The sequence below is a fragment of the Danio rerio genome, chromosome 21 (assembly GCF_052040795.2).
Source record: "Danio rerio strain M-AB ecotype USA chromosome 21, GRCz13ab, whole genome shotgun sequence".
In the NCBI taxonomy this organism is placed as follows: Eukaryota; Metazoa; Chordata; class Actinopteri; order Cypriniformes; family Danionidae; genus Danio; species Danio rerio.
The window spans coordinates 31,085,001-31,101,185 of NC_141041.1; the positions used below are offsets into that span (position 1 = coordinate 31,085,001).

Sequence of the window (16,185 nt, forward strand, 5' to 3'; positions counted from 1 at the left end):
AGTTTGGATCAGGAGTTTAGTAACGCATGTGTTTATTATGAAACCAACTTCTGCTTAAAAAAAAACAGTCAGCACAGGAGCGTGCCATCTCAAAAATAAGCGAATTTTACATAGTTTTTCTCTAGATGACATGTATAATCTATTTATAAATAATATTGTTTTGTTTGCGTCTAAACATAGCGACCATCCACACTAAATATTCTTTTTTTTTTTTTTTTGCTATCGTACCATGAATATTTTCTCAAATTAGCATTAAACGTGGAGCTAACAGATTACTAGATAAAATAAGAACTTAATCGGTTGCCATCAGCCGAGTCCTTGCCAGAAGCGGCCCGGACTCTACAGACAGACTCGGGCCGGATATGGTTGACCGGAATCGGGCCAGTGCTTTACAGCCGCATCACAACCGCATGTGCGCGAGCGAGCTGCGGGCCGCACTCGGCCCGGATAACACTCGCCGATGCCGAGTCGGAGCCGGAGGCGCCGGAGGGCAGCCGAGCTCGGGCCGATTACTGCCTGCTATCTGGGTTAGCAAACAGTAGTGGTCTAAAGGTGAACAACAGTTTTATTGAATATTTTGTTAACTAGGTAGCAGAATTTCTTCTGATGACTTATGCTTTAATTAATAACGTTGCCATGAAAACATTTACGAACATGTAATCTTTCATACGCTGATAAATGATTGTTTAAAAGCTTTGTTGAATTATTCTACTGGTAGTTTACAAAAAAAAAAAAAACTGAAGTTAAATTTATTGTAAGTAATTGGTTGAGGAATTCCATTCCTCTTTTCAAAAAAAAAATCAATTACAATCTTAAATTTGATTGATTTTGGGTGAAACTCTTGGCTAATTCTTAAGCATTAATAGCACTTTTTAACTTTTTTCTTTCAGTCTAACTTTTATTTTCAAGCCAAAATGTGTATTAAAATTTGCCACCAACATGGAGTAGAGAGTAAAATGTCGATAAATTATATTCAGCATAATCTTGATTCAAATGAGAGATGTAAATTGTTATATGGCATGATATGCTGCTTAATTTAAGCTATTGGACTTACTAGATTTGACTGCATTGCAATCATGATGCAGTGATTTCTAACAGTTTCTGCAGTTTAAACCGAGCATCAGAATGGGGAAGAAAGGTAATTTAAGTTACTTTGTCCGCAGCATGGTTGTTGGTGCCAGACGGGCTGGTCTGAGTATTTCAGAAACTGCGGATCTACAGGGATTTTAATGCATGACCATCTCTAGGGTTTAGAGTGAATGGTCAAAAAGACAAAATATCCAGTGAGTGGCAGTTCTGAGGGCGCAAATGCCTTGATGATGCCAGAGGTCAGAGAATAGCCAGACTGGTTCGAGCTGATAGAAGGCAACAGTAACTCAAATAACCACTCGTTACAATCAGTATGCAGAAGAGCATCTCTGAACAGACAACATTAAACCTTAAGGCGGATGGGCTACAGCAGCAGAAAACCACAACAGGTGCCACTCCTGTCAGAAGAGGAAAGTGAGGCTACAATTCACACAGGCTCACCAAGGAGACTATAAAGGATTGGAAAAAATTTTGCCTGGTCTGATGAGTCTCAATTTCTGCTGCAACATTTGGATTGTAGGGTCAGATTTTGGTTTTAACAACAAAAATGCATGAATCCATCCTGCATTGTATCAACAGTTTAGGTTGATGGTGTGATGAGGCATATTTGCTTGGCACACTTTGGGTCCATTAGTACCAAATGAGCATCATGTCTACATCCCTGAGCTTCCTGAGCCATGTCCATCCCTTTGTGACCACAGTGTAACCATCTTCTGATGGCTATTTCCAGCAGGATTACGCACCATGTCATAAAGCACGAATCATCTCAGACTGGTTTGTTGAACATGAAAACAAGTTCACTCAAATGGCCTCCCCAGTCAACAGATCTCCAAAAGAGCACCTTTGAGATGTGGTAGAAAGGGAGATTCACATAATGAATGTGCAGCCAACAAATCTGCAGCAACTGCGTGATGCTGTCATGTCATTATGGACCAAAATCTCTGAGGAGAATTTTCCATACCTTCTATGCTACGAAGGATTAAGTCAGTTCTGCAGACAAAATGGGGTCTAACCCAGTATTAGGAATGTGTACCTAATAAAGTGGCCAGTGAGTGTGCGCTTATAATTTATAAAACTATATATAACATATTAAAATACTCCGAATATAATTTATACAAAACATAAAGACATATTCTAACTATGTTCTTCCTATAAATATTCTACAGTAAATTCACCTTGGAAAAGTGAATTCCCAATTTTCCCTATCCACACAAAACAACAAAATGCTTATTTAGATCTATGCATTTATGTTTTAAAAGACCCATAGGCCTACTCTAAGATTAAGAATTGCTCATTCATGTGTAATAACAACATCTGAACATCTGTTATAAGGAATAACATAAAACATCAATCTATCTCTTAATTTTGTTGTCTTTGTTAAAAGATACAAAAAGAAAAGTACAGCAGCAAATGTACAGATGTACAGACACTTGACACTGTAAAAAGAAAGAATCTAACATTATACACTAACAGGTCCTATTAACCTATATATTCTGCAGGCATGAGTCATAATATACCCATCCACACAGATCTCTCCTGCCATCTACAGTTCAATCGGTGAAGTTGCGCCTAATGTGCCCAGGTTACCTAAGCAAACCTATCAACTATCAGTGTTGGCATCAAATTGGTTCGTTAGAGAGCTGATAATTTAAGACAAAAAAAGATATTTCAAAAACACTAAATCACAGCTGACCAGATGAGGAGAAAAAGTACAAGATAAGATTGATTTATCACGCTGAGTGCAACACTTAAATAAATGACGCTTTTTTTGAAATCCAATGAAGTGTTTATTTTGCACATTTGCGGTGTCCCGAAAGCGCGCGCCGTGTATCTTCACATGCTTCCGCGAGACTGGAGCCCGGATGAGGTAAACAAGTCACGGGACAGCCAAGGCTCGCGAAGCCCTATCGCAACAGTGACGTTACATCACCAAGCGCCCAAAACACCCTAGCAGCGGGCTCCGATTGGCTGATGGAAGAAGCCGAACGCCGTCTGATTGGCTAAGAGCCGGCCACTACTGTAAACGGCGACGGACAACAACAATATCCGAGCCGAAATGAGATCATACGCACCGTAGTGATAACAACAACCGGACTGGAAATTTGGCACGCTACTGCTTGCGGCGAGACGACAATCACTCCGACTAAATGTCACGAAAAACGGGATCATTTTTCCATTATTTCTGGCCGTTTTCTGATGACTCGCGTGACTCAACCTTAGATATATGAAAGTTATATGAAGTGGCAATTACAGCTATTGTTGATGTTTGGGTGTGTCACATGCCATGAGGCAATCAATATACGTTGAGAACTGGAGAAGTAACTCGTAATCGTACAGAAGTTAAGACGGAATAACATCTAGTTGCCACTACAAATAAGAGTCTAGGAGACGAACATACACACCTATTGTCCTGGAATTCGTCTCGATCCACAGGTATGTATTGGGGAAAACATCGTTAAGTAGTGTAATTTGTTTTTAATTGACTACATTTTGACCATGTGATACAAAATGTATCTGGTTATTGATTATTTGAATCCCAATGTCAATATTCTCTAACTACTCTCTTAATACCAGCACAATGGAGAACACCTCGCATGACCATCAAGATGATTCCAGCACCTTGGATGAAAAAGAGAGATCACATCTGAAAGGGACAATCAAGAACCATGGACAACATCAGGATCGAACATCGGCCAACATTTCTCCTCAAGGTGAGAACTTAAAAACACTACACTTACTAATAAATAGGTCAGTGTTGGGTGATGTATCATAGATTGACCTAGAAATATTTGCTGTCACATGCTTTTGCAGGGCGTGTGCGGCTCTATTCGGAATCTCAAGTGTATACAGTCAGCCGCTGGCAGGACACAGAGACCCAGGATGGAGCATCGGTGGAGGAGAACGGAGATGGACTTCCATTCAGGGGTCGTTCTCAATCAGCACCTGCTGCACTGTGGAAAGCAAAAAAGTATGGCCGTCAGTTGAGGAGAATGAGCGATGAATTCGACACATGGCTCGATAAAGGGGTGAGTAAGACACGCAGAATGAAATTTCATTGCTCACTAATGGTATTAATATCAAATATTAAGTTGCTTTATTTTTTCTAGGAGGTCAAGAGAGCGAACAGCCAGAAACAGACCTACCGAGGATGGTTTTCGTTCCTCTGGAGTCCCAAAGAAGAAGAGGGCAGAGAATGAAGAAGTCCTGCTTTAAGCACCAGGATAACAGTTAGTAGAGAGAAGCTGCTCTCAGATGAAGGCTGGTCTGATCACCATCATGGCCTTTTTGTAATCAATGTGCTCAAGCTATTGCAAAAAAAAAAAACAATCTGAGAGAGTGGTAAAAGTGTCGTATCGTAATTTACCACTGCAATAACGTACGTTTAATTAAAATAATTCAGTGTTATTTCAATTTAACAATCTTAAAATGGACAATCTCTCCTAAAAAGTTACAATTCATTGGACAATCTTTTAAAATACAGATTTTAAAAAATGAATTCTCTATTAAAAATTATTTATTGATATTTATTAAGTTAATATTTGGCAAAGAAATGTGTTATATGATGTATTTTATAGATGGATATATAGATGTGCGTTTTTGTTGTGCTAAAAGGCTGGAGCGGTTGTTTGCAAATTGTAAATATATTTCAAGGACTGTGAATTTGGGTAAAGTAAGTAAGTTGGTAATGAAGTACAGGTTAGTGACGGTAACAATAATACGGGTAATTTCAGTTCATTCTACATCTCAGGTTTGTTTGTTTATGCCAAACTGTTGTGGTGAATTACTAGTAAGAGTGAATGAAATCAGTTGTTCTGCTGTCTTTTACGCTGGATATGCCATCCAGAAAATTGAACATTTTAATTGATACTTTCATAGCTTTTGTAATTCATCACTGCCTTTCTTGTACATATTTTTTAAATTGTAAAGTTGTCTGTTGTCGCTATTGGATTTTCTTTCTCTTTTATAGCCCATCTGCTGGTCTTGTATGTAAAACAACATTAAATTCTGCCAAACTTGTGGGAATACAAATATGTGCAGATGGACAACACAAGTGCCGTTTCTGTACATGCAGCCTTGCAGATGCTTTATGTGCTCCGTTCCTTTTTTACACTCTTTGTACATATTTATACTTGTTGACATAGATTGAGTAATGGATGAATTGTTTAAATACTTTTTAAAACAATCAAGTTTTTATCTTTTTTCTATAATTTTGTTGTCAAAATAAAAATTTTATGGCTGAAGGCGGTGTTATTATTGGGTCAATATTTGAACGGGTTACAACCTCAATCAATCAAGCCATAAGAATGAATTAAAAATGCCATTAATCATTCAATGAACTTATAAACTGTAATGTCAATAGTATGTAGTTCCAGACATTTAGGCTAGACCACGGGTGCCCAATCCTGTTCCTGGAGATCTACTGCAGTTTAGCTCCAACCCTGATCAAAAGCATAGACTTCCATTTATACGCACCAAATCCATCAGACTGGAAATGCAAGGTTGTATGTTAAGTTTCACAGTTCGCTGCGTTGCAAAGTTCAAGCTTGGTGAACTTTGACCTGTGAAATCACATTACTTGACTGCCAATCAACCAATCGAGGATCAAAACAAGACCTTTCTGGACAGAAATTTTAAAGATGGACCAATTGTTTGCTTTATAAATTGTCTCATCATCTTGTTTAATCCCACAACTTTTCGCAGAGCCGTACTACAGATTTTCGCATTCTCAAACTCTAGTGTGACCGCAGCTTAAGTAGTACCTAAAGAAGCACCTGGTAACTAGACAGGTGCATTTGATCAAGGTTGCAGCTGAACTCTGTAAGAAGGTAGATCTCCAGTAACAGGATTGCGCACCACCGCAAAGGAGGTGATAACGTAGAGCTGGGGTGACCAACCCTGTTACTGGAGATCTTCTTTCCAGATCTTTTCCAGATTTCAGTTGCAACCTATATAAAACACACCTGCCTGTAATTATCAAGTGCCATTTGGGTGTTAATTGGTTCAGGTGTGTTTGATCAGGGTTGGAACTCTGCAGGAAGGTAGATCACCAGGAACAGGGTAGAGCACTCCTGACATAGACATTCATCTATATACAATCATTATTTCACTTTGTGCAACAAATACAAGAGTTACACAACCCAGCTCATTTCTATGCTTTTTAACCACCACCATCTTGGAAACAACATCAAACCACATCTCAGGGAAGTTGAATGTGTTGACTTTGAGAACTATTTAATGCATCATGAATAACTAATTTGGTGTAAACTAAATACACCTTAGACCACTAGTGTCAAAGGCAGTTTCTGGAGGGCCGCAGCTCTGCACAGTTTAGCTTGAATCCTAATTAAACACACCTGATCCAACTAATTGAATCCTTCAAGCTTGTTTGATACCTACAGGTTAAGCTGCGGTCACACTGGGCTTTTCCTCCCATAGACTTCCATTCATACGCACGCGAATGAGTCAGCCTGGAAACGCTGGGTCATGCGTTTCGCAGGTTGCTGCGGTGCAAAGTTTAATCTTGGTGAACTCCGACCCGCGAAATCGCATTTACTTGACCGCGTGAGAACAATCGAGGATCAAAACATGATATCTCTGGACAGAAATTGAAATCATGGAGCAATCGCTCGCTTTTAAAAATGTCTAACAAGCTTGTTTAGTCCCGCCCCTTTTCACAGCTCCGCACAACAGAATATCGCATGCTCAAACTCTAATGTGACCGCAGCTTTAGTGTGTTGGAGCAGGGTTGGAACTAAAGTGTGCAGAGCTGCGGCCCTCCAGGTACTGAGTTCGACAGTAGCACCTTAGACCTTGTTTTTATGCCGTTCAATAATACGCATGACTTCATTAATTATTTACAAAGACAATCTTTATTTGGATGCCAAAATTACTGTTAGTCATCTATTTTGGACAGGGATATACACAAATTTGTCATACAATCTTCAGGCTTAAGCTATTCTGCTGAAGTCTCGTTTACAAAAGCGTGTCCCACAATTCAGGTCATCCAGTCTCTTCATATCAGTCTCATTTAGCTTGAAGTCAAACACCTGTGCATTTTCCAGTACTCTGCTTGGCTGCGAAGACCGAGGCAGTACTGAGATGCCTTGCTGCACAGCCCACCTCAGGAGAACCTGGGCAGGGGTCCGACCACAGTGTCTCACTATATCCATAACCTCCGGCTCCCTCAGGAGAGCTCCTTTACCCAGAGAGGAGTAGGCCTGGAAGTGAATGCCAGTCTCCATGCATAAATCCCTCAGTTCCCTCTGGATCAGCTTTGGTTGACATTCTATCTGAAGGATCGCTGGGGGAACACGGCAACTCGCGAGCAGCTCCCTAATGTGCTTTGCAGTGTAATTTGAAACCCCTATGGCCTTGAACTGACCGCTGGCATGAAACTCCTCTAGAGTCGCCCAGCTCTGTGCCCGATATTCTGAATGGCGAGAATCCTCTGGGTCAAGACCCTCCATCCCTGGCCAGTGAATCAGATAGAGGTCAATGTATTCACAGTCTAGTTGCTCCAGACTCCTCAGGCAGCCTTCCTTTGCCCTCAGGCCATGGTCGGATGGGGCAAGCTTGCTGATGATGAACACATCTTCACGGATTAAGCCGTATTTGGGCAACAGCTCTTTAAGAACTTGCCCTAGATGTGCTTCATTTCCATAGACTGAAGCTGTATCAAAGGCTCGGTATCCTGCTTGAAGAGCACAGCTGACTGATTGTTTTAGTTGCTCATGGTCCTGTAGCTTGTATGTGCCCAAACCCAAAAGTGGCATCTGTGTTCCTGACATCAGTCTTACTGATGGTACTATCATTTTGATACAAGTAACAGCAATACAAATCTTTTCTTTTGTATAGTGATGAACAACAGAGAAGTGCAGATTATAATAGAAGAAAAAAGAATAATGTATGGAGTTGCAAACAACTAAGCCCTAAAAAGAAAAACAAACAGAAAATAGGTCATTTTTTTCTGGGAACTTTTTGGGAATTAAACTGTCAACAAATTATTAATGATCTGGAAGTTGCTGAGACTTATTTCAGAATGTTGATTTAATTCCTATTATAATAGAATATTGAGTATGGGGCAGGGCTTTCTCTTTGCACATGTCTTTGTAGCAAAGTAATGCTAGATGGCATGCTTAAGAATATTCTAGCTACAGCTGTCAAAACTGACGTCAACAGAGAAGAACTGCCACTCCTAATGCAAAGCAAAATGTCAGACTTTGAATAAAGATTAATAAAACAAAAACCAAAAATTAAGTGGATTAATTTGCATTGGATTAATTGTTCACCTAAAAAATAACAATGTGCACCAGCAAAATAAATATTGTAAATTTTGATTTTAAACAGACTTTTAAATCATATCATTAGAAGTACAGATCTTTTGTTTTGTCATGGTTAAAGTCAGATCTGGTATGAACTCGGGCTATTTGTATGAACTTATGTTTAAGCCATTTGTTTGCAGTAATTAATTTATATATGAATTAATATATCTTAAATATAGAAAAATAACAGTTGAATTAGTTCAAAAAATGAATATATTTTTAGATTCATTTTGGGTAGTTCTTTCCTGTATTAAAGATGTTAAGAAATAACTGTTATGCCATCCCACATTTGTCTTTTTGTCTAAGTTTCATAGACGTGTTTGCTTCAAAGCAAAGTTTGTAAGGCTGTGATTTGCTTCGTTTCTGTTTGGATTACTTTACAACAGGGGTCACCAATCCCGGTCCTGGAGGGCCGGTGTCCCTGCAGGGTTTAGCTCCAACTTGCCTTAACTCGCCTGCCTGTATATTTCAAGTATACCTAGTAAGACCTTGATAAACTAGTTCAGGTGTGTTTGATGAGGCTGGAGCTAAAATCTGCAGGACACTGGCCTTTCAGGAAAAAGTTTGGTGGCCCCTGCTTTTTGACTTCAGCGGCTTATTTAAAAAAAATAATTGGACAAAAAAAATAAAATTGGACAAGCACCAACCTTTTATTGTGAAGCACACCCATTTAAAATGGAACCCAAAAACATTTACGGTATTAGCTTTACCCATAGGAAGCTAGTCTTAATATAGGCTACAAGCTTAAATGTGATTATTGTAGACAATCCAAGATAATTATCAGATCAAACTCCCTGGACATGTTTAATAAAGTTTAAATTTAACTTGCATACCTTCAAACACCAACTTTGATCTCGTGAAAGTACAATAATCCAAACCGTATACTTAACTACAACTGACAAAAGTTACTATAACTACATACATTACTTGTTTGATAATAACTAATGACATTAACTAAAACATAAACTTTTTTTTTGTGATTAGGCAAGTTTGAGGTTTATACTCACAAGCGTACAACGTTGACAGGAACGTCAAATTATTAATTCAATCCCGCGTGCTCCTCCACTGCGCACTGACGTCACATCCGCTTGAGCAGTTCCCTATGATGCAGGCGCAGGGCTTGTTTTCGGGCAGCGGAGGGCGCGTTTATCGACGCTGTGATCATTGTATGGTCAGTTGTTCTTTTGTGAGCGTGTTCAGGGAATATGGGGTAGGGAACATTACAGGACCGCAGAAAATAGCAGAGCAATGATGAGGTAAACAAATCCACGACACAGTATTTTTTTAAATAGCCATCATGTTGCCTTTATTCACCAACAGATATGTAAAACATACATGGAAATGAGCAGTTAAGAAGCATATTAAACCCTAAATAAATCCAATTGCATTACATTTATCATTCGAAAGAACTGTCTAATCTTGAGAAAATGACACCCAGTCAATAGCTGGACCAAACTGCAGTTCTCACTTTTATTATTTCACATTTAATTGTCTACAGTAGTTCTGAACCCTCAAACCCTTTAACCCCCTGTCTTCATAAGTCAGTTCATCCACTGTTATAGGATATCATATCCCAAGTAAACTAATAATATTTTTGTGTCACTGTCAGAAAAAAACAGCTAGCTGTATTATGAGTGCTGTGTATGCCTACTTTGCATGAAACTTTATTCCATATATTTTTCCATACATATATTTTAAGACCCATAGGAGGACAGACTAAGTCAAAATACTCGTGGTTAACCCCCATAATACATCTGGGAAAATGATAATATATAAAAACAGTCATAATCAAAAGCCACAGTCTAAAATTTAAAGGAAAATATAGTTTGAAAATTAGTGTAAACTTTATTAAATTACTTTAAAATTTAACTCATTGTTCAAAACAATAATAAAATAAGAACATTTAGTATTTTGTATTGTACTTTAAAAAACTTTTAGTAAAAAAATAACACTAACTTGAGACAATTAAAAAAAAAAGATATTTTAACACGTAAGGGTTTCTCTATACATACCTGGCCCAAAATGACCCAGACATAAAATGTTGGGGTTTTTTATATCACCATTTTTAATAAATCATTTGCTTTGTGTTGTGAGGGTAATATGCAAAACTTCTATAGCAAAATAAAACTAGGATAAAGTACAGCTACTGTAAACTTTATATTTAAATTTAAAAAAATATTTTTCGATGCAACTCATTTAAATATTGTGGCGATGAATAGTCATCATTACATGTGACCCATTTCAAAAGCTTATTATACCTATATTAAATCATAGGGACAAACTTGGCACAATAATTAGTTTCCTGAAAATGACCCTGAAAGGCATGTTCACATTTTTATATCTTGAACTAATTAGATTTTGTTTGTTTTATTTTATTGTATTGTTTTTTTTTAACTTTCATTTCTAAATGTTAAAGCTAAAGCATCCTAACAGTAATAGATGGGTTAATACCAATAATGGACAATGCCGTTTATCAGTCATATAATAAGAGATTTTAATTAGAAGCACTTTCATTTAGAGGTTAAGTGGTTTATTAGATAATTTTCAAGTTCAAGTGTAGCTTAAAGCAATATTTAGTTTTTCACCTGAGAAAATGTCTACAATAGACTTATTTAATAACAGAAGAACCTAAAGTAATTATACAAAGTGAAGAAGCTTAACCTGGAAGCTTAGGGCTGCACGATTAATCGAAAAAAGATTGTGATCTTGATTCGAACCTATCAGACCTAATATTTTGTTGTTTTACCATGTTTGAGAAATAACAATAATAGGCTACTCGTATAACCTCAGAATCAATTTTACATTTATAGAATCATGAGGAAAAATTAGGGAAAGGGGATAAAATCTGGCAAAAGAGATTAAATGTAAAACCATTTGCAGAATATAGACAAGACTACAGAGTGTACACTTGTGTGGAATGTTGCTTTAATAATTAGTTGAGGAGAAATTAGGTTGATTGAACCATTTGACAGACATGAAACGCCTGCAATGACAATCAGGATTAGATGATTCAGGAATAGTATGTGACTGTTCTAATATAATCATCAGAAAAAAAAAAACTAAAACCCAACCAAATCAAAAAAGGCTCTGCGAAGCACATACAGTAACGTGCTATATAAAAGAAGCAACAAAATCCAAGGTGAAATGATACTTACCTTTACTTTTAACTCACCCATCTTGATGAGACACACAAAGCAGCTACAGTCATTGGGGAAAAAAGGGAGTATCAAACACTCATTCATCTGGGCCAAGAGTCATGGTGGAACTAAACAAAGACAGAAATTTACTAAATCCTCTGGCCTTTTGTATATGAAAGGTTCAGGCGGAAAGTGCAGTTTTAATGCGAATCTCTTTGGCACTTTACATTACACATGAGTGATCAAGTCAAAGGACATTTGTTTTAAACGAATGATAACGTGAGCGAGTGAGACATGAGGTAGAAATTACAGAGACTCGACATGAAAAACGTTGCGTCTAAATCAGTCGAAATTTTATTCAGGCGGCAAGATGACAGCGACTGGTAGAACATGAATCTGTTTTCATAGTTTTTTAATCAAAACAAACAACGAACCTGCTCGAGAGGACAGTATGAGAATGAGAGCGGTTTCGAGTGAACAGTCGAGAAAACAGGCTTCTTTCTTTTTTTAACAAACGTACAGTTTAAACAGAAGTGTACGCAAACAATAGGTAAACAGCAGTAGTACAAGTAGAACAGGAAACAACTGTTGAGTGTTCAGTAATTTTTCAATAACAAGCACGTCCATTGTTAATGTGAAGTCTTTAAAAACTTTCTGCGGAGTCGGCAAATCAACTATTTGTCGAATACAACGAGATCTAGAAATACAATGTAAGAATTGCACTACAGATTCAACGCCGGTTTTAATTTTATTAGGCGGCAGGTTGTCGTTCGCTTCCTTTGACCGGTGGAGCTTTTCCTAGGATGCGGCTGCGGATCCGAACGTTGAACGGCTGGTGGATGCGGTGTGATTGGTTAGCCGGTAGGATGTGATTGGTTGATCAGTCAGTTAGCATACAACTCCGCCCACAACCACCTCTTTACCCATTTCCTCTCTGTTCCTTCCCACTGGTCTCACATCCTCAACATTACTTCTAACAACACAATAGTAAGATCATTTGCCTACATCTAGGTAATCCAGAGAACAGCTTTATAAAAAAGAAAATTATAGAAATAAATGAAAAAAAAAATTATAGAATTTGGTTACTTAGAAAAATTTTTAAAAATTCGAATTATTCCAAAATGAATTGACTAACGCATGGGTCTCAAACTGGATTCCTGGAGGGCCGCAGCTCTGCACAGTTTTGCTCCAACCCTAATCAAAAAGCTGATCCAACTAATCAAGTTGTTCAAAAGAGTCTCAAACACCTTGAGTAGTTGGATCAGCTGTGTTTGATTAGGATTGGAGCAAAACTGTGCATAGCTGCGGCCCTCCAGGAATCCAGTTTGAGACCCATAAACTAACGCAAAAGACTCTGACAACACTTAAATACTCCAAAAACCAAACAGAAATAAACAGGTTAACATTCAGTACGACCAATATCCTGTAGAACAGACTATGCTATTCTATGTAATGCAAAAAATATGTGTATTTATATATATTTTCAAGCAATCTTTAGTTTTTTAGAAGTACATGCCAGAGTAAAATGAATGAAAATGTCATTTGCTTAAACTAAACAAAAAAACGATAAGACTGGCAAATATAGGACATCATAACATGCTATAAAACTCCGAAACACAGATGCATTTAACTTCCTATTTGCTGTTTCTTCATTGGGTGGAGGCAAATCTATTATTACAGTATTAGCTGATTGACCCGTTATCTAAAATAGCTACAACTATCACAGAATATTACAAAAAATATTCACCCCTAACTCCCTGAAGGTACGCCCCTCTTAGTTTACTCAGCTCTCCACAATAAAAAGGGACGGACAGACTTCAATGCTTAGTAGCTACGGCCGAAGCCATTGCTGTACTTGTCCTCCATATAATCATCCTTATCAAAGCCTGAGCCAACGGAGTAGCGCTGATAGTGGGAGGAAGGGGCACTAGGAGGAGGGGGGGCTGAGCTAGCACCATTGCGGGCGAAACTGCGGGCAAAGCCCGCAGGAGGTGGTGGAGGGGGAGGTGGAGGCAGGAGAGAGCGGCGACCACCGAGAGGGCTGCGTTCACGGTAATAGCGACTGGCGACAGGAGGTGAGACCGGCCGTTGAGGAGGCGGAAGGCGCCGGTCATAAGGATCCCGATCGTAAAAACGAGGGGATGGAGGGGCGTATGGGTCATGGCGGAGGCTCCTCTCGTACGGATCACGCTCATAGTAGGAGCGGGGCGGTGGCGGTGGGAGAGGAGGAGGCGGTGGAATTCGGCCACGAGGCGGATAGTAGTCACGGGGTGGCGGGCGAGGGGGGAGAAAGTGAGGATGGTCGTGCGGGTGGGGTGGATAGTGAGGTGGAGGAGGAGGATAATAGTCCTCCCCTCGGCCGTTTCTGGATGGATTACTGCGCGAGAGGGACACAAAGATCTTTTGGCCATCCACTTTGGAGTGGTTAAGCTTTGCGATGGCATCCAGAGCCTCGTTTTCCCTCTGCATGTGAACGAATGCATAATTCTTCACGATATCGCATTCCACCACCTTGCCAAATGGCTGGAAGAGCTCCTTAATTTTGGCAGCGGCAACGCCTTCGGGGACATTGCCCACGTAGATCTTGGTGGCATTGCGTACCTTGGTGGTGGCATACTCAACAGTGATGCGGGAGCCGTTGACCTCGTGCTTGTGCAAAGCGGAGACGGCCTTCTGCGCAGCCTCTTCTTCATCCATGTGCACAAAGCCATAATTTTTCAGAATGTCACAGTCAGACACTGCGCCGTACTTCTCGAATAAAGCACGGAGCTCATCTTCTGTGGTCGCTGAAGCTACATTGCCAACAAATATCTTCACCATTTTGAATGAGAAGAACAGCGGTGTGTTTTGGAATCAGTCTTTGGTTGATTTGCACATGTAAGGTCTCAAACAAGCTTCTTCCTGAGGGGAATAAAAACAGTCACATGGTCAGGCAAAATATATGCAAATCAACTTTAGTTTAAGAGAGAAATACAACCTCCCACAATTTCCCTGCTGCCACCGTGCTGCACCCTGCTGCAGTGTTTTTACTTTGATGTATTTAATAATACATTTCAATATACATTATTATATTAATATGATCCTTAAAACTCAGTGGGAGCTTATAAAATTAAACATAGATATTTGTTTATACAGAACCTTTGTTAGTCGTGGAAACAAATTAGGAATTTGTTCCAAAGACGACAATCTTCCACACTTTGTGTGCTAATTAAACATCTTATTTTAGACTAATTTGGTTACAACAGGTAAACAAATAGCAGAGCCACAATTTAGTAAAACGAGTAAACAGTAATATATCATATCAAAGTCACTGTTCATTATTTGTTCAGTCATTATAGAAACTAACAATTAATACTTGGACAAACTTATTTTCTATCATGACTGAGCAAATGAAGTAATGCACAAACAGTGACTTTAGAGGAGCTAAAGTAAACATATAATACAAGTCAGATCTGAGATACAGTAGAGTTCAAGACTAAACGCGACTGACCAATGAGAATCTCGCGTAAGTGCTTAATAATAATAATCTTCGTTGTTTCACTTTTAGGTTATTATAACGTATGAAGTTCAAACACGGTGCATTGTCTGATTCAATTATTTCACATTGTAATGTTAAACGAGCACAATTTCCGACGAAAATAAATTACTACATATCCTGAACATCTCATTTTAGTCACACTGATCTAAGTATCTCATCTCAATCACACAATGACTAAAGCTTAGCATGCTAATGCTTGTAGCTGTTAGCCTCAGATCAAGGAAGTATCTGAAAAAATATATACATCGGAAAGACTTTGTAGACATTTGTGGGACAGTAACATTTGTTAAAGTAATCATCTTACATTCTAAATAAAATCAGTACATTTATATTAAGATTTTACCGGTTCACATGAGAACAATACTCTGCATTGGATAAGATAGCGCAGCCGATGGGATATCAGTACTGCGCTCATTTAAACACTCGTGCCGTACTTATAATGTACTCGACTTTAGAAACCAATCTTGTTTAAACGTATTTAAAGGTATAATTTTGAAAACTCACCTCAAAATTGCTGCTATAGCGCAGACATGGGTGCGCTTTCTGTCAATATACGATGACGGCGGGGTCGACGGCTTGTCTGAGGGGTGGGGGAGGGTCATATGCGCCGCGAGCAGTCAGAGTGAGCGCCTCCTAACGGCCGAACCCAAAACCTGACTCAGTTCATTTCGAAGAATCATTTAAAAACGATTCAGTAATCGATGATTATATTTTACGTAATTTCGTCGATACATAATGAATTTCATGAATAGCCCATTTAACATGCTGTTGTGGTGTGTATAATGAAGTGATAGTTGAATTTATTTGTAGTTATCTTTAACCATATTGACTCGCAGAGTCAGTTTTGTTAGCCGACTCGGAATGATTCATCACTACAGCAGATGTGCAGAGGTTGCTTCCGATGTCACTTCTTTCATCCCTTCCTTTCATTGTTGAACTTAATGTAGAGCAAAATGTCGAATTATTTGGACAACACACAACCTACATATACATAAGAGCGTATTTTGATTAAGTACTTCGGATGCTGGAGGTAAAAAATCAAATAATGAATGTGTATTGTATAAATTTAATCGGATGGCGCATTAAACAATCATGTCCA

At 38.8% G+C, this 16,185-nt stretch overlaps 3 protein-coding genes across 7 annotated transcripts; 1 reads left to right on the forward strand and 2 right to left on the reverse strand.

Moving 5' to 3' along the window:
• The first annotated feature begins 3,153 nt into the window (after positions 1-3,153).
• Positions 3,154-5,330, forward strand: bada (BCL2 associated agonist of cell death a). 2 transcript variants are annotated; one of them, XM_087301712.1, is made up of 4 exons: positions 3,154-3,522; positions 3,664-3,800; positions 3,901-4,115; positions 4,197-5,330. In XM_087301712.1, exons 2-4 carry the CDS (start codon positions 3,668-3,670, stop codon positions 4,284-4,286), a joined length of 438 nt encoding a protein of 145 aa, XP_087157838.1. In that variant the 5' UTR covers positions 3,154-3,522; positions 3,664-3,667; the 3' UTR covers positions 4,287-5,330. The 2 variants fall into 2 exon arrangements, with proteins under 2 accessions (XP_087157838.1, XP_087157839.1); XM_087301713.1 differs by having other exon boundaries at positions 4,200-5,330.
• A 1,617-nt stretch (positions 5,331-6,947) lies between these two features.
• On the reverse strand, positions 6,948-9,478 carry zgc:110782. The gene is given in 2 exon segments (NM_001013485.2): positions 6,948-8,018; positions 9,419-9,478. A coding segment is annotated over 1 exon segment (864 nt). The 5' UTR covers positions 7,902-8,018; positions 9,419-9,478; the 3' UTR covers positions 6,948-7,037.
• A 2,401-nt stretch (positions 9,479-11,879) lies between these two features.
• zgc:77262 lies at positions 11,880-15,668 on the reverse strand. Of its 4 annotated transcripts, none has more exons than XM_087299434.1 (3): positions 15,591-15,668; positions 13,477-14,449; positions 11,880-12,705 (listed from the first exon to the last, which is right to left on the reverse strand). In XM_087299434.1, exons 2-3 carry the CDS (start codon positions 14,366-14,368, stop codon positions 12,647-12,649), a joined length of 951 nt encoding a protein of 316 aa, XP_087155560.1. In that variant the 5' UTR covers positions 14,369-14,449; positions 15,591-15,668; the 3' UTR covers positions 11,880-12,646.
• Positions 15,669-16,185: the final 517 nt, after the last annotated feature.